This window comes from Quercus suber, unplaced genomic scaffold (genome assembly GCF_002906115.3).
Source record: "Quercus suber isolate HL8 unplaced genomic scaffold, Cork oak 2.0 scaffold_235, whole genome shotgun sequence".
In the NCBI taxonomy this organism is placed as follows: Eukaryota; Viridiplantae; Streptophyta; class Magnoliopsida; order Fagales; family Fagaceae; genus Quercus; species Quercus suber.
In genome coordinates this window covers 80,592-102,680 of record NW_027069692.1, presented here as the reverse complement: position 1 = coordinate 102,680, position 22,089 = coordinate 80,592, and the positions used below count along the sequence as shown (strand labels likewise).

Here is a 22,089-nt window from a genome sequence, read left to right as displayed (position 1 = left end):
GGTTACGCCGAACCTATTTCTTCTCTAGCTTCCCGGATTCCGCTACTTGACCATAGCATCAACCAATGTATATTGGTTCCTTTCCAAACTGCTTCCCAAAGCACCAAATAGACCTTCTCACAGATGTGGGTGTGGTGAGACAAGGGTTTGGTAAATGACTTCTCAAGGGTATGACAATGGAGAGGAAGAGAGTAGAGGAATTTGTAGAGTCTCTTTAGATGAAGATTGGGGATGGATCAATCTTGTATTTCTCTAGGGTTTTCTCTCACAAAATTCTCTCTGGAAGCTCTCTCAATATGATGGGTATAAGGGTGTATATATAGTAGGGTGAGAAGGGAATGCAAAACGTCAGTTTTTGCCAAACAGGGCAAGTTGGCGACTTGATCTCGCGGCTTGGCCAAGTCGCAAAATTAAGTCGCGACGTAACGGCCTGGCCAGACTGGAACTTTTGTCCTGTAGCGTGACAGCTGGCGCGACCCTTCAGCTTCCCAGTGTGCCTCTCACGTGACTGCCTTTCGCGGCTTGCCAGTCGCGAACCACCCGCGAGTCCTAGTCGCGAACCACTCGCGAGACTCTGTTTTTCTTGCACACTCTTGAGCTTTTCTTCACATCTTCTCACACACTACCCTTACAATTTTTCCACCTAAATACAGGGTTACTATGTGCTAAATTACAAGCAAATTGGTCACGGAATAAAGCCAATTAGATGGTTGATTAAATTCAACCTTACAATATATGACACAAAATTGGAATCAAATTTATAATCTAATTAGATTTTTTTTTTTGAGGTTTGGTTAGGACAAGTGGTGCAAAATTGAGAATCCAATTGAAATCTAATTGGATTTTCTCTCTGCTTCACCTATTATTATATATATAGATTACAATAAACAATGTTGACTCATAACGAACAATATATATGTCAACTCAAAACAAAAACAATTATGAAAAATGCTATTCATAAACTTAATAATACTTTTTTTTTTACCACTACGCATTCTTGGTGCGGTGGTCACTCCACAAATATAAATACTTGTGGGCAGGGGCAAAGCCACTTTATGCATTGGAGGGACCATGGCCCCTCCAAAATTTTTTAAACCCTCTCTAATTATAGGTAAAACTAGGCTAGAATCATTTTGAGTTAAGGGTTGGCCCCCACAAGATTAAAAGATTGGCCCTCCCTCCAACACATCACTCATAAAATTCTTCCCCACCCAAATCCCAACTGTGCAATCATAAAATTAACTCCTTTTGTCTTTTCCATTCTTCTCTAAATCATGATAGCCACATCCATATTTTTTTAGTTTTTAGTTATTCAATTTTTGTGAAGGGATAAAAATGAGGTGTAGTACATCAGATTACCTAGTTAAAATCATATGTATTGAATTTAATTGTCCTTAAAAATAATAACATTATTTGTATTTTATTGGTCATGTTAAACATGTGCTTGAATTTAATTGAAGAACCTAATGAATTACACTTACAATATTGTACTTAAGTTTTTCACTTTCTCAAAACTATTACAATATTCCTTTCCACTTAAAAACCACTGAAAAAACTCTCCTCATCACTTGGTGCTCTCTCTTTAGTTACTCTTCATTAACTCTTCCATGGGATGCTCTCACATAATCACATTTTCAGTAGTTTCTCCCTCTTCCTTAACAAAGAGTTTTCTTATTTAAAGCTAAGCAAATATTGAGAAATACCAACTTCTTCTTTTTCTTCTTCTTCTGCAGTTTGTTGTATACTTATATTTGATTTCTATGAATGTTATGGACTTATGGTTTTTCAAAAGAATAGGAGAAACTCAAGAAAAAAAGACTTAAGATGCTCAATTGGTCGATTAACTTGTTAGTATTTTGATATTTGAGTGCTATAGAATTACATAGACAAAAAAATTCTATCAAAAATCTTGTGTTATAAATATATTGTACTTTGAGTTTTTTTTTTTTTTTTTGAATTGCAAATCAAAATGATAGTTTTACCTTGCCCCCCCCCCCCCCCCCCCCCCACTAGGCTAGAATCATTTTGAGTTAAGAGTTGGCCCCCACAAGATTAAAAGATTGGCCCCCCTCCAACACGTCACTCGTAAAATTCTTCCCACCCCAAATCCCAACTGTGCAATCATAAAAATTAACTCTTTTTGTCTTTTCCATTCTTCTCTAAAGCATGATAGCCACATCCATATTTTTTTAGTTTTTAGTTATTCAATTTTTTTGAAGGGATAAAACTGAGGTGTAGTACATCAGATTACCTAATTAAAATTATATGTATTGAATTTAATTGTCTTTAAAAATAATAACATTATTTGTATGTTATTGGTTATGTTAAACATGTGCTTGAATTTAATTGAAGAACCTAATGTATTACACTTAGGATATTGTACTTAAATTTTGCACTTTCTCAAAATTATTACAATATCCCTTTCCACTTAAAAACCACTGAAAAGACTCTCCTCATCACTTGGAGCTCTCTCTTTAGTTACTCTTCATTAACTCTTCCATGGGATGCTCTCACATAATTGCATTTTCATTAGTTTCTCCATCTTCCTTAACAAAGAGTTTTCTTATTTAAAGCTAAGCAAATATTGAGAAATACCAACTCCTTCTTTTTCTTCTTCTTCCACGGCTTTGTTGTATATTTATATTTGATTTCTATGAATATTATGGACTTATGGTTTTTCAAAAGAATAGGAGAAACTCAAGAAAAAAAGACTTAAGATGCTCAATTGGTCGATTAACTTGTTAGTATTTTGATATTTGAGTGCCATAGAATTACACCCACAAAAAAGTTCTATCAATAATCTTGTGTTATAAATATACTATACTTTGAGTTTTTCATTGAATTGCAAATCAAAATGATAGTTTCACCTTGGCCCCCCAAGAAAAAAATCCTGGCTACGCCCCTGGTTATTTTCACTCCTCTTTGCAACATGCATGATTGGTTAATCCAAAGATTCTGGGGCTGTTAAATTATTACCTTAGTTTGCATAAATAAATAAAGAACTGGGTAAAGAGAGAGCGTGACAGTTGAACTTTAGCAAGATATTCGGATCTCACTTGCAAGCCAATTATAGTTTAATTACATACATGGATTCATGCTTGTATCTTCTACCTTTTGTTTCTTCTGTTGTTCTTTTCCATAATGCTTAACGTGGGTGCATATATTATAATACTGCACTTGGCGTGACATCCATCCTAAGGACCACAACCCCAAGTCTTCCTTGGTTTTGATGAGTAAAGCAATTTAACATTATGTGGGTCAGAATTTTTAGCATTATTAATTAGTGGTGTTAAAAACATAAGAAATGTAAGGGAAAACGTAAAGAAATAACAGAGAAAGAACACAACTGTGCTAACTGCTAAGGTTTATAGTGAAAAGGTCCTCTACATTTTAGCTAATAAATGGTACATGTTACAATTTTTTACTCTTGGAATGAGAGAGATGATTAGTAAGTAATCTTATCTTCAAATTTATTACAATAAAAAAATGATTCATGGACTTCAACTCACAACATTTATCTTTGGGTTGAAGGCACATGCTATTCCCATCAGACTTGAGAATATGTCTAATATGATAACTTTAAAATCATAGTGGGAGTACAAAATTACTATAGGCCAGGACAAAATTGCAAAATGCCCCTTTTGAGCAAACTAAGCAGCGTTTTGCCCTCTTTCTCAAACTAATTAGGAAAATGCCCCTCTTTTGAAACTCGATTTTCTCAAAATCGAGTTATTAAAAAAAAAAAATTCTAGAGCCCTATAGCGGCGTTTTTAAAGACCTATAGTGACGTTTTCAGGACCTATAGTGACGTTTTGTAACTCGACTTCTAATAAATCGAGTTATAGGCAATTTTTTTAATTTTTTTTACCTATAACTCGATTTTATATAAATCGAGTTATAAAACGCCACTATAGGTCCTGAAAACATCACTATAAGCTCCTTAAAAACGCTGCTATAGGGCCTAAATCGATTTTCAAAAGAGGGGCATTTTCCTAATTAGTTTGAGAAAGAGGGCAAAATGCTGCTTAGTTTGCCCAAAAGGGGCATTTTGCAATTTTGTCCCTATAGGCCATTGTGTTACATAAAACCATGGTATAAATATTTAAGATATTTTATACAACTTGAGTTTGGAACGAATGTGTGACTCGGAAGAGCATATGGCTTGGATGGTGGCCGAACAAGCAACAACATTGGTGGTCGGAAGATATTAGTAGAGGAAGTGTTGTTGGTGGTGATGGATGGCATCGTTGGTGGTTGTAGGACATTGACAAATTAAAGTAAATGTCGTTGGAGGGCTAAGTATGGGCATGTGGCCATGTTAGGCTCTTAGGGTATTGAATCATATACTATATAATAAAAATTGAGTTTTAAAAGTTGTGATTACATTAAGTGACTATTAGTAACTACCAGTAATAAAGATTTCGGCAAAGTACATGATTACTTTATAGTTAGTTTGGGGTAGTTTCAAATTTAACTCTATAGTGTAAGAGTAGTATTTTTTGGAAGTTTAAAATTTTGGCAATAAAGTTTCACATTATTTTTAATATATAATTATAAAGGGTGAGAATGTTTACCTGATGCAATCATAGCATGTTATGCACAACTTTATTTATAGAATACGATATGGAATGATTTAAGCATGACATGAACTTATATAATATCAATTTTATTGTGAATATTTTGGTGACAATAATTAAATGAATACTAGTGTATCAAAGGTCTTATAGTTTATATAGAATTTTTTTTGGTGTGTGTTTGATTAGTTTTTGTAGGGTCACGATTTTTGGCCCAAGCCTAAAGAAGAATTGGGCAATGGTCTAATGAGCCCAATACAATAAATTTGTAGAGAGTGGGATGAAGAATTAAGCTTTAGTGAAGTTTAATAACGGTTAGTATGGATTTAAAAGAGGAACATGCAAGTAAGACATATAAAAATGCCTGAAACTGTCATCTGAGGAGGCAGATTATGATATAAATCAATAAAAATGGTTAGCAACCCAGCTTTGTGTGCTACCGTAGTCTTTTTCTATTTTTTCCCGATCCCTCTCTCATGAAAGGTTCTTTACATTATATAGTTCCTTTCAGTCCATCTTGACCATATACTTGTTGGTCATCTAAGCCTTCACTTGAGTGCATGTCCCATTAGACACCTCCTCTGACCCCTTTGTAAGTTGTGGTGACCAAGGAAACACTGTTCAAGGGTCTTCTCCACATAAATGCAGCAAAAAAAGCAGCTGCAATGCATTTAATGTGGGGGCAGCAGCTTTCCCTTAGATATTTCCTAGCCTCCTTCATTCTTGTGTGTCTCAGAGGTATATCTTCACCACTAGAGATTCTATGGAGATCATTCTTACAACTAGAATACAGACTTGAGGCGTATTAACCGTTGCCGAGAATAGGTTACTACTTGGACCACCCTTTATTTATTTCTTACTCGTCAGACTTTAAATTAGAATTTCTCTACTCTATTTGTCTCTCCTCAGACATAATAGTGCTTTCGGATAAGGTCCAAGACCCAATATATGAATTTTTAGGCCCTTCTTCCCCACAGTTTTAGTCACAATTAATGTGAATTTATGTTACTTTCAATTAATAGTAACTCAATGAAGCTGCAAATTGAAAAGTATTAAGAGTTTATGTTATTTATTAAAACTATTTAAAATATAGGAGTTACTTTGAAATCATTACAATTTTAGAAGAATTAAGTAGTTTACCAAAGTCTTTAATGAATTTGAGCCACTTGGTGCAAAGAGACCACATTATTTTATAATGTAGAATAACGTATAATTTGTTCTCTAAAATTTGTAGAAGATAATATATTAGGATTGACCATATAATCAAGAAATAGACTTACTTAAGAAAAGAGGAAATCTAATAATCAATAAATTTTTTTTTTTCTTTCGTAATTGCATATAAACACCATCCAATTATATTCATTATTTATCTCTTCCTTTACAAATGTAACAACTTCTTTAAGTATTTCTTTGTCTCTCTATCTCTATAGATTAAGAGAGTCAATTTCATACCAAATGCTGTTTTGGTTTAATCAGGGGAATGTAATATTTCAGTATCAGTTGATACTAGTATACCATTTCGGGATTACTACTATTTATATATTTCAATTCATATATATATATATATATGTTTGTATTTATTTATATAAGTATGAATTTATTAATTTTTATATTTATTAGCATAAAATTTAAAATCCACATATTTTATAAGCCTAAATATTAGCCTAAGTACATTAACCATTATATTAGCTTAAATAACATGTTTTTAACCATTTTTTCAATTATTTAATAGTTTTTATATTTTTACTATACCGGCCAAAATAGCCGGTACAATCCCGTATTTTTTCTGGTACATTTTGAAGGAGTACCAATACCCGTTTTATGGCCGGTACGGTATTGACTCTCCTGCTATAAATGCATCTTTTTGTTTACTTTTCCTATCTTAGTTAAGGAATGTTTGGTATGTTGTAATAGCTCTTGTAACACTATAGTTATTAGATAGGAATAACCAATCTCTCCCTCCTCCCCTCCCCCCTCCCATACATTGAGGAATAACAATTTCTCTCTAAAATGGTTATAATAGCAATTCTTTAGTGCATGTGAATATGTGGTAAATTTTAGAAATAATATATTTCCAAAAATACTAAATTCCCTTATGCATCATTATTTACAAGATTTCCATATGTAACAACCAAATATATGAATGGTAATAATTATTCCATTAAAAATTTACATTTTTTTTCCTAGTAATAAACATTATTGTTTCTAAAATAATCTTCATTTAGTGTACCATGGCCTTACCCTTTATTTTCATATCTGAGGCGTGTTTTGTTAATTTTAAATTTTTTTTTTTTTTTTTTTTACCAATCAAATTTTTTTTTTTAATTCTTTTTGAAATGTGTCATAATCTTCTAAAGTGTATCATATTGGGTTATGTTTTCCTAAGTTTCGAATGTACCATTGAACTTTCTAAGCTTCAATTGATTATACTGGGGCATTTTAAATTTCTCCCCCTCTCAAGGAAATTTTTAGGATAATAAAAATTTATCATAAAATTATAATATTATCTTAATCAAAAGTAAAATGAAATCTAAGGTAAAAGAGATAGACTTTTTAATAATGTAATAATCAATTACTCAAACAGTTGGTAGGCACACTCAAATATATAGCCAAGATAATTTCTTTAATATAAACTTAAATTACCACTTTCAACACAACTTAAAATTAAAGACATAAGAAGAAGATAGATGACATGTGATGGGGAATTAAGAGACACAACAACAAAACACATCAACCGAAGTAAAGCTCTCAAAAACAGAAAAACTCATCAACCTAAAGTAAAATTGGTAGAAAGTTTTTTTTTTTTTTTTTCAAATTTTAAAATTTATGGTAAAATACTATTTTGGTTCCTAAACTTTACCAAAAGTTTACTATCGTCCCTAAACTTTAAAAGATTCACTTTTGGTTCCTAAACTATTGAAAAAAAGTTATTTTTTCATCCCTATTTTTGTCTCTAAACTATTAGAAAAAAATAATTTAAGGGTGAAAAAAGAACCTTATAAAGTTTAGAAATGAAAAGCAAACTTTTGATAAAGTTTATGGATTAGAATAATATTTTACCCAAAAAATCTACCAAACGAAGGAAGAAAATTATAAAGAAGAAGAGGGAATAATTATTTTTGGTGTCGGTAGATAATGAATTGAATGGGAGAGGAATACACACACACACACACACATATTAATAGCCAAAACTTAAAGTAAATCCAATTAGATTTTGATTTGATTATCAATTTTGCGCCACGTGTTCCATTTAATTTTTAATTTTGTACCAAATAAATTATTAAGTGTAAAAATTGAAGAGTCCAAATTCAATTAGATTCTAAATTGGATTTCAATTGGAGTACAATTTTCCACCACGTGTCTATCTAAATTTTTTTATTTTTGTGGCAAGTGAATTATTGAGTGCAAAAATCAAAAAGTTTAAAACCAATTAAATTCTAAATCATATATATATATATATATATATATAATGAGAAACCATTATATATTTTAGAAATGTTTGATTTAAAAAAAAAAGTGTAAGCTAATATTATATATAATTTGAAAATATTCTTTAAAAAATTTGTATAATTTGAACCATATAATTGTGACTATTTTAAATTATACTCATGCATATGCATGAGGCTANAACACTTGTTTCATTTTTGACTTTATCTCCTTGTTATTTCTGACCTTATCAATATGCTTTATCCGTTGTTATTTCTGAACTTTATTAATATACTTTCTCCGATCTTTTACCTTTCTGTTTTTGGTCTACTTGTCTTTATTATTCACTTTCTTACCAACGCTTCTCCTATCTCACAGCTCCAACCATTCCTCTCCCAATTTTGACTATTCATCTGTCTATGTTCTTCTTTTCGATAGAGTAATGTGTAGCCTCATGCATATGCATGAGTATAATTTAAAATAGTCACAATTATATGGTTCAAATTATACAAATTTTTTAAGAATATTTTCAAATTATATATAATATTAGCTTACACTTTTTTATTTCGATTATGGGCCCGTCAGTCGTCAGTCACATCACAAACTGCACGCGGTACGTGTGATGGAATGGATGGGTGGAGTCCCCATTATGAATGCAACTGGGAATCTAAGACAAAGCTAATGCACTCGTCGCAGCTACCCCACCTTTTATGATTTAGCTCAAAGTTTATATTAAGAACGGTTAAAAAGTTTAGGAATTTTAAAATTTTTAGCTCTAAAACTTCAGAATTTATATTTTATTTTTTAAAGTTTCTATCATGTTTTATGTAAAATTTTCACATGTGTTTAATTTTTCTAATAAAATGATGTTGCGTTATTTTTGGACATGACATAATGAGAATAATATAATATCATTTTATTAGACAAATTAAATAAACTGAGTAAGTTTGTATGACAAATTAAATTAACAAAGTATAATTTCAAAATAGTAAAATTTAATTTCTGAAATTTTAAGGCGTAAAAAATAAAAACTCTTAAAATTTAGAGGTATAGTTTACACTTTACCCATATGATTTATGAGATACATACATACATCTAAATTTTCTAGTTTTCAGTTGTGTGATTGTATTGTGTGGCTTTTATTCGAACATATGGGATCTCTTTTTTATTTCAAACGCACTCCATTGTTCCCTATTTTTAACATCAAATTTGTCAATTTTCTTCTTTCTCTCCGTCTTTCATGTACTAAAACTGAACAATCTCTTTTTGCGATCAGATTAGAAATACACCAAATATCACACTTAAGTTTATACCAAATTGATGCATAAAGTTGTAATTAATGTATAATAAATATTTTTATTTTTAGCACTCGTGATAGATTTATATAAAAATGACTTTAGTTTCATTATAAAAATAACAACTCAATAATGTGTGCACCCTAAAAAAAACTTAATAAAGTGTAAAATTAAAAAGAATAGTTCTGGTGTTATAACTTGTGTCACAACTCATCCATGTGACGAGTTGTAATTGGTGAAAAAAATATCACTACATAAACCTACCATCACCTTTATACAAACTACAACTCACTAACGTGGCGATACCGGCAAAATTTGCCAAATAATAGAATTTTAGAAAAAATTTTGCAAAAACACACATGGATCAAACATTTTAGTAAGTTAGACTGTTTTTGCTTTTAAAAAGTGGAAATCGAGTTTAAGAAACTCGAGTTGTGTACAATTGGAACTCGAGTTTCTTAGACTCGAGTTCAACTTTTTTTTTTTGATCCATTTCAGACTTATGGCAAAAGAAAAATGGGTTGGAAGTCGAGTTTCTTAAACTCGATTTTCAAAAACAGTCCAACTAACTAAAATCTTTCATCCGCATGCCATGCACCAAAATTTTTTCTAAAAATCTATTATTTGGCAAATTTTGCCTGGCGATACCAGACTTATTCAATTAAGAATGTCTTTGCTGTGAAGTATTATCCCCGATTGATAATAGTGCTTAAACGTGGATAAGACGTGACACAGTCGTTTTTATTTTGGGAGCTAGACTCGTTTTTAAGCTTTTGACTGGACACTATTGGAGGAAAAAACAACGCTGGAGAAGAGATGGGCCACAGTCCCTTTCTTAAGACCTACTATTCATGAACTTTCACGTCTAAAAAATGTAGCTGCAACAGTGCCACTTGCCCCATATTTTTAACGGCTTCGTACAATTATTGTTATTTCTTTTTACCACCTGTTGGCTACACATTTGAAAGAATTAAGGTCAATATATGCAAACTGCCCAAAAATTTTAATTTTCTATTATTTGTTTCACATTTTAAAGTTTCGCCAAATCTTTAATGATTTCAAGCTCCTTATAAATAAAACGTATTTCACCTCACCACAAGAATAGCATTAATATATAGTATCATACTCATGATTTCAATTGCGATTAATCCATGGAATTCCTAATATTCTTGTCACAAAGAAGTAACTTTATGGACTGCATATTAGAATTGGGACAAGGGAGTTAAGCATCATCGCGTTTACATACTCCTTACCAAAAGAATGAACTTTAATTCAAACCGAATAAATGATTGATTACTGTCTACTTGCATTAGTTCCTAAACTATTGAAAAAAAGTTATTTTTTCATCCCTATTTTTGTCTCTAAACTATTAGAAAAAAATAATTTAAGGGTGAAAAAAGAACCTTATAAAGTTTAGAAATGAAAAGCAAACTTTTGATAAAGTTTATGGATTAGAATAATATTTTACCCAAAAAATCTACCAAACGAAGGAAGAAAATTATAAAGAAGGAGAGGGAATAATTATTTTTGGTGTCGGTAGATAATGAATTGAATGGGAGAGGAATACACACACACACACACACACACATATTAATAGCCAAAACTTAAAGTAAATCCAATTAGATTTTGATTTGATTATCAATTTTGCGCCACATGTTCCATTTAATTTTTAATTTTGTACCAAATGAATTATTAAGTGTAAAAATTAAAGAGTCCAAATTCAATTAGATTCTAAATTGGATTTCAATTGGAGTACAATTTTCCACCACGTGTCTATCTAAATTTTTTTATTTTTGTGGCAAATGAATTATTGAGTGCAAAAATCAAAAAGTTTAAAACCAATTCTAAATCATAAATCATATATATATATATATATAATGAGAAACCATTATATATTTTAGAAATGTTTGATTTAAAAAAAAAAGTGTAAGCTAATATTATATATAATTTGAAAATATTCTTTAAAAAATTTGTATAATTTAAACCATATAATTGTGACTATTTTAAATTATACTCATGCATATGCATGAGGCTACACATTACTCTACAGAAAAGAAGAACATAGACAGATGAATAGTCAAAATTGGGAGAGGAATGGTTGGAGCTGCGAGATAGGAGAAGCGTTGGTAAGAAAGTGAATAATAAAGACAAGTAGACCAAAAACAGAAAGGTAAAAGATCGGAGAAAGTATATTAATAAAGTTCAGAAATAACAACGGATAAAGCATATTGATAAGGTCAGAAATAACAAGGAGATAAAGTCAAAAAATGAAACAAGTGTTGGAGGAATGGTAAAAGGACAGTAAATGGTTGTTCATCAAAAAAAAAAGGACAGTAAATGGTTGTTGACAGGGCGGGTTGTATAAATGAGTAAAACCACTGCAACATTATTTTTATGAAAATTCTAAGTTGTTATTAATTTTAATTTAAATTTAATATTAAAATTACTTTTTGTTTGTTTATAATAATAATAACTCGACAAGTGGACCTATAATAGCACGACATGAATTATTTGCTTGTTTATCAGCTCCTATTTTGTATGAGAAAATATAGACCAAAATTGGAATTTAACCAAGATTTCCCAACCATCTAGTTAGTAGGAAATATTTTCAAACTATATATTTTACTAACATCTCGAGTTTAAGAGGCTCGATTTTTGGGCTATAAATCGAGTTTTTAAGTGTCGGTTTTTATGTTTTGATCAGGTCTGATGTGGCATTTTTTTCACGTGGTGCCTACTTGGAAATCGAGTCTTTAAGACTTGATTTATAAACCAAAAAAATTATAACTCTCAAGTCTTCCCAGAAATACCCAAAAATAAAAATTTAAGAAATCTTAGAGAGCTCACCTCACCTCGCCGAATTTTTTTTTTTTTTTTAAGAATCCCAGAGAGATTCAGGGCTAAAACAACATAACCCAACCACCACCGGACTACCACAACCCAACACCATCACATTCAATCCCACCCAATCAACCCATAAAATAAAAACCGGAAAACCAGAAAATTAAAACCCAGAAACAAAAAATTAAAACCCAAAAAATGCAGAAAAATGAAACCTAGAAACCAGAAAATTAAACCCAGAAAACGTAGAAAAATGAAACCCAGAAAACCAGAAAAATAAAACCCAGAAACCAGAAAATTAAAACCTAGAAAACGCAAAAAAAATAAACCCAGAAATCCAAAAAAATAAAACCTAGAAACCAATCAATCCCACCATTTTGGTGACGACAAAGGTGAAAAATAAGGCTGATCGAGTGGAGGATAGGCCGGTCTGACCTCACAAAATCGAGTCTTTGAGACTCGATTTATAGGCCTTACATCGAGTTTTTTAAACTCGAGATGCTAGTTAAAAAATATAGTTTAAAAACATGACTTACTAATTATAATGTTTGAAAGTACAAGGATTAATTTTCCATTTTGCCAAAATATCACGGGTGTATGTTTCTTTCTTCTTCTTCTCAAATAGTAAGACCCACCAGCCTCTGTAAAGGAAAAAACGTACACTCATGACAGGATATACTTCCTCCTATTGCATTTTCGCATTTTCCACGTGTTATCTACTCACGTGGCTTTTATTTTATGTGAACACATTAACGTCCAAGAAAAACAGGAATGCGTAAAACAGCTGTAAAATGAGGTGCAGATCATATGTATTTTATCTGTTCTTTTGACATAGACTTTAAAGTTTTAACAAATCATAGGCATCCCCGTCAGTTTTACAGCAGAATCGTAACAAAAAATTAGCATTTCTTAAATTTAAAACATTGTGTTTTAACATTTTCTGTACTACACTTTGCACAACTTTTCAACACACCCATAAATAAAACAAAGAAAAAAAAACCACTGGTTTTAGCAGAAAAAATAGCTCAAACTTCAAACTTGTACCTTTAAGCACTCACTTCTCTGTTTTCTCTCTCTAGCAACGATAGCACTAGCTCAGATCACTTTTTTTTTTCCTAATATAGTGTAAGAACTAAGAATACAATTTTCATCTCTTCAATATTTTCATTACAAAAATCTTCTTACAGTCTCAATCTCAAAAAAAAAAAAAAAAAAAGTCTACTGTGAACTTATCTCTGTATTTTCAATTTCAGGAAATCATTTTTTTAATCACTAAATGATTTTTCTGTACTGGTTTTCGATCTAAGATCATGTAATTACTGAATTAGTTGCTTAATCAATAATCAGTAATATAGTTTGGTCTCTCCTGTTTCTGAATGTTTAGGCTCTGATTACAACTGCGACAGTTGCATTGACTTAAGAGAGAGTTGAGAGTGAGAAGTGGGAAAATGAAACTGGCACCTAGAGAGGTTGAGAAACTGAGCCTACACAATGCTGGGTTCTTGGCACAGAAGCGTCTTGCTCGTGGTTTACGCCTCAATTACTCTGAAGCTGTGGCACTCATAGCCACTCAGGTTCCTTCTATTCTCTGTTTTTTCTTTTTCTTTTTTTTTTGGTATTTTATTATTATAAGCTGTAAAATAATGATAGGCAGGCAATAGAGAGTTTGATTTTGGATAGGATAGAACAGTAAAGAGGCCATGATTAGTCTGTTGAGGAATTTTAGTAAACAACAAATTTTTGGGACTAATGTTTTGTTGTTGATGCGTGTATATACTTTTGTATGTACGAAGCTTTTATAAGCAGAAAAATTGGGTGTGTTATGAAAAATGAAGATCAAAAATTTGTTGCTCTTCACTGATTTGTTTTTTTTTTTTTTTAATTGTTTAAGATTTTGGAGTTTGTACGCGATGGTGAGAAAACGGTTGCAGAATTGATGGATACTGGGAAACAACTTCTAGGAAGGTATAATTGTGAATTTTATGTATCATTAGTTTTTATTTTATTTTATTTTGTTGCTTTCCTAATGTTATTTGTGCAAGGCATAGATTCAATTCCTTGTAGCTTGTTTAAGTATTGATGCAATGGTAAATTAGAAGTGATAACTTCCAATTTATATCATCTAAATGTTGGCTTAGTGTGTAAACAGGAGACAAGTTCTTCCAGCTGTTCCACATCTTTTGCATATGGTACAGGTAATCAAGCAAAATTAAGGTTCTTTGTTGATATTGATGAACCTTCGCTTTGGACCTTTCTAAGCAATGCATTATTTGTACCTTTTTTAAATAAAAATAATATATAAAAAAAAATTAATTCATGCTTGTAATTTTGTTATATTGAGTATTGCATACTATTTCGTATGAAAATTTGTTGGATTTTTTCTTTTTCTTTTTGAACTTTCCAATTATTGATATTACGGTTTAAAAAGCTTGAAACATAATGCTTGATGATGAACTTGTGTCAAACTGACCTGCACTCCCCTCCCCTTCTTCCCCTAAAAAAAGAAAAAAGAAATTTACTTCCAACTATATATTATTAAGTTAATTTGAATGTAGGTTGAAGGGACCTTTCCTGATGGGACTAAATTAATCACTGTTCATGATGCAATTGCTAGTGAAAATGGAAATCTGGAGTTAGCTTTGCATGGTTCATTTCTTCCAGGTATGGGCTTACCTTGGGTTGTACAGTTTTGAATTACTTTCTTTTGGGACCTACATGTCCCATATTGTGTAGTTTCAAGATTTTTGGTCAGCAGAAGCATTCTATGGAGATTTTATATGTTACTCTGCACCCATTGCTTCTGGACAAGACATTTTATGTCCTATCCTTTGAACTTAAAATGAAATTGAAGTCTTCATATAGCCAGAATCAAACTAAGTTTTTTCATTGATGAATATCAGTTAAATTTTGTAGTAAACAGTTACTTGTTCATAATGATTGATGAAGACTTTCTATCTTATGGTGTCTTTATTTCCTCGTTAGAAAGAAAATTTCCATATATTTCTTTTAAAGTGATTGTGAGAAACTTGTAAAGAGTAGGAAATCTATTATCCAAATTGAAGCAAGTTTTCCTCAAAAACACCTATGGAAATTTGAGCACAGATTTGACAACTTTCCGGACATGAATAGATTTTGATATCTCATGAGCTTAGACTCTGCTCATTTGATTAAAAAAATCTATCAACTTTGTATCACACGGAACAATATAATCGATCCTTTTACATTTCTGCGTATCTTTCATTAATGGGCATGGTTAAGCTCAGTGTAATCACTTCAAAACTATTCAGTCTTCTGTAATATATTCAAAAAATGTTCAGTAGGTTATGTACCAGCTCTCTACAAATATAAATGGAGTTGAAGTTAAAATATTTCTTTTAATGTGCATCATGTTTAATATTGAATGCACATTGATGAAGAACTTTTGTGCAGTTCCTTCATTAGACAAGTTTCCTGATGTAGAAGACAAGAAATTTCCCGGCGAAATAATATATGGAGATGGAAATATTACACTTAATCATGGAAGGAAAGCAGTAATCCTTAAAGTTGTCAACACTGGAGACAGGCCAGTTCAGGTGTTTTTCTTTAACATATCATTTCTTATATTTGTTGGATGCTTTTCTTTTTTCTTTCTCATTTATATTTATCAGTCGTTAGTTAGCAATTTATACTGAACTGCTATCAACTTCCTATTATGTTCATTTGCAACATCAGGATTTGATAATGAATCTTGTACATTTTTCCTGAGTTATAGTACTGAACTCTGATATTTTAATAATGAAAAAAATGCTTGCAATATTTTTTCAATTGACTGGCAGGGCAGATTTCTTTCCCTTTCTACGATGGGAGAGTTGAGATTCTTTCTGTAGTTTGAATTGTTTTGTATGAATTACAAGGGAAATAGTCAATAGTAGCTCACTCATAGTTGGAGGATGAAGAATTTTTTTAAGCTGTAGCTCATATGACGCGTCCTCCTCTTGTAAAAAGCAAGGTGGAGGGTTAGATTGTGGGTTCAAGACACAGTGGGTGTGTGTATAGTACTTATATATATATATATATATAAAAGGTTTTCAAGCACAGACAAAGTCACATGTTTCTAACAGATTGAATTGGTCAACATCTTGTTTGCATTCTCTTTCTGTGGTTAACTTGATTAACTAGATGATACCGTTATTTTAATAATTCCTCACTGTTTCAGGTTGGTAGCCACTATCACTTTATTGAAGTGAATCCCTACTTGGTTTTTGATCGATGGAGAGCATATGGCATGCGCCTGAATATACCCGCAGGGACAGCTACACGGTTTGAGGTTGTACTTGCAATCTTTATGGATTACTTTTATTTTCATTTTATAAGTTTTTACTATTAATCAATGAAATTAAACTAAAATTTGTTTAGTTGTTTATCTGCTGTAAATACATATTTGCCTATATCTTTGGCTTTTTATTACTTCATGTCTAAGGAATATATTACCTAGCAAAAAAACTAGTTTTTAATCATATTGTAAACAAAAATTATTTCCCCCTTTAATATCAGTTTGCACAGACATGTTCAGCTCTTTGACTATTTAACTCTATTCTTGGCCAGCCTGGGGAAGCTAAATGTGTAATACTTGTAAGCATTGGAGGTAATAAAGTGATCAGAGGGGGAAATGGCATTGTTGATGGACCGGTTGATCATGCTAATTTCAAAGTCATCATGGAAGCTGTAAACTCGAGAGGTTTTGGAAATCTTGAAGAAACAAATGCTAGGTTAGATCTTCTCCTAGGGCAAATCCATGCTGCTTGTTTCAATTCTGTTTTGTGATATCAATGAGATTGTTGTTTGAATGAGTAAACATATTCCACTTAAATGATAAAGGATAAATGGAAATGCTTTACCTCAGAATTGATTTTTCAGTGAAGGTGTTACTGGAGAAGATTCTGCTTTCACAACTGTTATCTCTCATGAGGCGTATGCCAATATGTATGGCCCTACCACTGGTGACAAAATTCGGCTTGGTGATACCAATTTGTATGCTGAAATTGAAAATGATTTTGCTATTTATGGTGATGAATGCGTCTTTGGAGGTGGGAAAGTTATAAGAGATGGAATGGGCCAGTCATGTGGGCATCCACCAGCTGACTCTCTGGATACTGTTATAACAAATGCTGTGATCATTGATTATAGTGGAATCTTCAAGGCAGATATTGGTATCAAAGATGGTCTTATTGTTTCCCTTGGGAAAGCAGGCAATCCAGATACCATGGATGGTGTATTTATGAATATGATAATTGGGGTAAATTTCATCTCACTGTGCAGAAGCAGCATGAAAGGTTTAATTGTATGCCACGTTAATTGCACATACTTATACTTTTTCAATAATTAGGTTAACACAGAGGTTATTGCGGGAGAAGGAATGGTTGTTACTGCAGGAGCCATAGACTGTCATGTCCACTTCATATGCCCTCAATTGATATATGAAGCCATATCAAGTGGTGAGCTACCTAACTGGAATTTTTTTGGTTGAAAGTGCTGCTGAAATTTACAAAGGCATTATTGTTTAAATTGTTGTATTTATATAAATTTTTGACATGTTAAATATAGATGAAAACATTCAGAAAAGCTTAATCAAACTCAACTGCATATGTTGGCAATCAAATTCATACATTTTTTAGCCAATTGCACATGATTTAAAAGTGCTCGATAAGTTTGTTTGAACCGTTCTTTTGGTACCTAGAGTTCATGTGTCTGCTCCTTAGAAATCTGAGTAACCTCTGGATGTAAAAGGAAATTAATTGAAGCAAATATTTCTCCAAATGTTCAATGACACCATTTTTCCAAAACTATATGTAGGAATCACAACAATAGTGGGAGGTGGAACTGGACCTGCTGATGGAACACGCGCTACAACTTGTACTCCAGCACGATCACAAATGAAGTTAATGCTGCAATCAACTGATGACATGCCCCTAAATTTTGGTTTTACGGGAAAAGTACGCTTAATTATTTATAGGCTTAATAAATTCCTCTCTCTCGCTCTCTCTTTCTCTACTTACACCCGTTTAAGGATGGACCTTGCAGTAATTATTGTAAAATATTAATGGATGACTCAAATTCTGAATTCTAAAAGTTTTTCCCGCTTGGTCCTCCCTTCTACTCCTCTCTTCATCTTTATTTATTCTTCTATCTTGTTCTGTAATTCCCTTTGTCTACTTCAGGGGAACAGTGCCAAACCTGAGGAGCTACATGAAATAATTAGAGCCGGGGCAATGGGACTGAAGCTGCATGAGGACTGGGGAACTACTCCTGCTGCAATAGACAATTGTTTGACTGTTGGGGACCATTATGACATCCAGGCACTACTTTTTTTTTTTCTTTTTGAGTAATATTTCTTTTCCAATTATTTGAAACATTTTGAGTTTTATATGACTTACAAACTTTCTTCATATCTATTGATTTTGACAGGTTAATATCCACACTGACACCTTGAATGAATCGGGATTTGTAGAACATACTATTGCTTCATTTAAAGGAAGAACTATTCATGCCTATCACAGGTACAAGTTTCCTTCTGCCCACACCACCAACCAAAAATAAAAAGGAAAGAAAATGTTTTTCAATCTTCTATGACTTAATTAAGTATCATGGTCATTAGGTATTATGTTAAATAATAATAATAATAAAACCTAAAGTGTAGTCAAGAACTACACTTTATTTATTTATTTTAGCAAATTTCTTTCTTGATGTAGCACGGAGGGAAGTTTACTTATAGAGGAGTAAAAAGCCATTGATAGCTAAGGCCATAGTTGTTTTGTCAAAGTGGCTAAAATTTGACATCTTGGCCCTGTTAGTCATATCGGGAGTATTTCCCATCCCTATCATCCTTTTCAAGTTGTCATGACTTGATATAATGATTGATTGCAGCATATTCATGTGATTACAAGATCTTTCTCTTGTGAACAGGACATAATAAGTTCATCTACTCTATTACTTTTGGCCTTGCTTCAACTTTTCCATCTTTTAATACAATTTTTTTAACTTTCTCTGTATATTTTGGACAGTGAAGGTGCTGGTGGTGGTCATGCTCCAGATATCATCAAAGTGTGTGGTGTGAAACATGTCCTGCCATCATCTACAAACCCCACACAGCCTTATACTTCCAACACTATAGACGAGCATCTTGACATGCTGGTATGAGAAGATAATAGAAGAATTGATTCAGTATGCATTATGGATGTTCAATTCTCATTTTGGTATGCATTCATACAGATGGTCTGCCATCACCTTGATAAGGACATTCCAGAAGATGTAGCATTTGCTGAGTCAAGGATAAGAGCTGAAACAATTGCTGCAGAAGATATTTTGCATGATATGGGGGCAATTAGCATCATATCTTCTGATTCCCAAGCTATGGGTCGCATTGGAGAGGTTAATAATTCCCTTTTTTTAAGAGAATTTTTTCCCTGAGTTCTTGTTTGAATAACTTTGTTTGTACTTCCAATTGATACTAGAAATTTCTATCTGATAAATCTGGGAGCCAAACCTTAAAAACCATGAGATCTGGTACTTTTTTTTTTTTTTGATAATTGGAACAGGGAGGATTTGAACCCTGGATGTTTCCTTTGGAAAAACTAGGAAGTGCTAGTTGAGCACCTACAAGGCTCTTGGCCAGACCTGTTTACTTGATAGAAGTCATTCTATGATAAGATATGATAGGGCTGCTTTTAAGCTGCTAAGATCTATGAATCTAGGAGACAGACATGGGTGCCAAATAGAGATACTTTCAACATGACACTGTCCCTTAAAATGAGACAAATCCTAGTAGGGATGAATGAAGACGGCCGATGGGGACACGTGAAGAGAAAATGATGGCTTGTTGCCCAGAATCTATTTTTTACAATTATGATCTTATGTTGCAAGTCAATAATGCATATTAACATTCTCTGAGTGCACATCCAACCCATGAATTCTTCATAATGTTTGTTCTTTTAGTCTTCACTTGGTTGGGACATATTTTCTTATTCATTATGATGCTAAGCTCAGGTTTTGCCAACTCTTTTCTTGCCAGGTGATAATCAGAACTTGGCAAACCGCCCACAAAATGAAGTTACAAAGAGGGCCGATTGATGCTAGTGAACCAGACAATGACAACCTTCGTATCAAACGATATGTTGCAAAATACACTATAAATCCAGCAATAGCTAATGGGCTTTCTCAATATGTTGGTTCCGTTGAGGTATGCTGGGTATAATATCTCTGAGCTCAATTACAATGTGAGCTACACAAAAGTATAAACAACCAATTGCTTTTATGTGTTATGTATTTCATGGATTACAGTAGCAAATGGGCAGAAAAGCATACATTACTTGCATTATTTGGTCCCACCATATGTCTCCAATATAGAAATCCCTCTACTTCACAACTAATTGACGTTTATACTTTTATCAGATCATGCAAATATAGTTGTCTGCCCCCACTAATTCTGTTAAATCTTGACATTTTACTAACTAGTAGATGTGATCCATGAGATTCTGGATAGTCCGGAAAAATAGTAACATTGTAATTGATATTAAAGATTAAGTGACATTTGGTTTTGCAGGTTGGGAAATTAGCCGATCTTGTATTATGGAAGCCGTCTTTCTTTGGGGCAAAACCAGAAATGATAATAAAAGGTGGTGCAGTTGCATGGGCTGATATGGGTGATCCAAATGCAAGCATTCCCACACCTGAACCGGTAAAGTTTGCTACTACTTCTATACTCTGGATCATGTTATGTGGCAGAGCATTATTTTGAATTCCTCATATTATGATGATGACTGCATAAATGGAAATCTATGGTGCAAATTAGAATCTTCTCATTGTTGGGTTAGAATCTTAACATGCCTCTTGATGATAATTCTCATCTGAAGTGCTGGTTGTGCTTACCTTTATGAGTTCAAACTAATTTTAAGCAAAAATCAAACATTTTTAAATAATTGTAACCATTAAAATGTCTCATATACTTACCGACAAGCGAAAATATTTATAATTTATATTGCGAAGAAAAATCTTGCTGTAAAGAACCCCAGATAAATGGCATCAAGTTCCTTTGATTAGTTTAAGACAATCATTTTTTCAGGTAATGATGAGGCCTATGTTTGGAGCATTTGGCAAGGCTGGAAGTGCTCACTCCATTGCTTTTGTCAGCAAGGCATGGATCTCTCTCTCTCCCTTTCTTTCCTTTTTCCCTCTCTTTCTTCTTTTGTAAGTAACATTTTTTTCTATTTTATCCATACAACAGGCAGCTTTAGATGATGGAGTTAAGGCCAAGTATGGACTCAGCAAAAGAGTAGAAGCTGTTGGCAATGTCAGAAAACTAACCAAATCTGACATGAAGCTCAACGATGCCCTTCCAAACATTACAGTGGATCCAGAGACATACACAGTGACAGCAGACGGAGAAGTTCTTACCTGCACTGCAGCCACCACGGTTCCTCTTTCTCGAAACTACTTCCTCTTTTAAGGCATTGATAATATGTCTAAGTTTCTATCATTTTATGTATTTTAAAGTAAATTTAGCAAACTGAAACAAATAATAATCCTTCCAAATATGAATGAAATAGCACTCTCATAATTGTGGTCTTTGAGTAGTGATGACTCTAAGAATTTTTTTTAGGGTAGTCACTTAGAAATTTAAATTACCACAATATTTTTCTTGGTACAATTTTTTAAGGAAAAATAAAATTAAAAATTATTTTTATTGAATAAGTTGAACGAGCTATAAATTTTATCTTTTTGTTTTATAATAGGCATTTTGTTGAATAATTTGTTCACTTCTTGTTGCTTGGTCTTGTCTTGTTTTTGTTTGGTTTATGTTTGTTGTTATTTGGGCTAATATTTTTTGTTGTTATTGGTGGGTAAAAAAATAATATCAGTATTTGGCCCAAATTAAAATCAATAGCAGCTTACCACATTGGATTTGTTGCAAAATTATT

The 22,089-nt window shown here is 32.4% G+C and overlaps 1 protein-coding gene across 2 annotated transcripts; it reads left to right on the top strand.

Moving 5' to 3' along the window:
- The first annotated feature begins 13,126 nt into the window (after nt 1-13,126).
- LOC112022271 (urease) lies at nt 13,127-21,736 on the top strand. 2 transcript variants are annotated; one of them, XM_024054840.2, is made up of 19 exons: nt 13,127-13,261; nt 13,521-13,710; nt 14,028-14,101; nt 14,286-14,331; nt 14,692-14,797; nt 15,566-15,708; nt 16,332-16,442; nt 16,721-16,884; nt 17,033-17,411; nt 17,502-17,610; nt 17,969-18,108; nt 18,334-18,471; nt 18,581-18,672; nt 19,177-19,306; nt 19,385-19,543; nt 20,184-20,351; nt 20,715-20,849; nt 21,234-21,305; nt 21,396-21,736. In XM_024054840.2, the coding sequence occupies exons 2-19, from the start codon at nt 13,585-13,587 to the stop codon at nt 21,615-21,617; spliced, it is 2,514 nt and encodes an 837-aa protein (XP_023910608.2). In that variant the 5' UTR covers nt 13,127-13,261; nt 13,521-13,584; the 3' UTR covers nt 21,618-21,736. The 2 variants fall into 2 exon arrangements, with proteins under 2 accessions (XP_023910608.2, XP_065636488.1); XM_065780416.1 differs by lacking the exon at nt 13,127-13,261 and having other exon boundaries at nt 13,380-13,710.
- The last annotated feature ends 353 nt before the right edge of the window (nt 21,737-22,089 follow it).

Bases quoted from the DNA above. Each gene is read 5' to 3' on its own strand.
- LOC112022271 (XM_024054840.2), top strand. From the start codon at position 13,585: ATGAAACTGGCACCTAGAGAGGTTGAGAAACTGAGCCTACACAATGCT. The intron at 14,798-15,565 runs GTATGGGCTTAC...ACTTTTGTGCAG, and splicing joins GCATGGTTCATTTCTTCCAG to TTCCTTCATTAGACAAGTTT. The intron at 19,544-20,183 runs GTTAATAATTCC...TTTTCTTGCCAG, and splicing joins CTATGGGTCGCATTGGAGAG to GTGATAATCAGAACTTGGCA.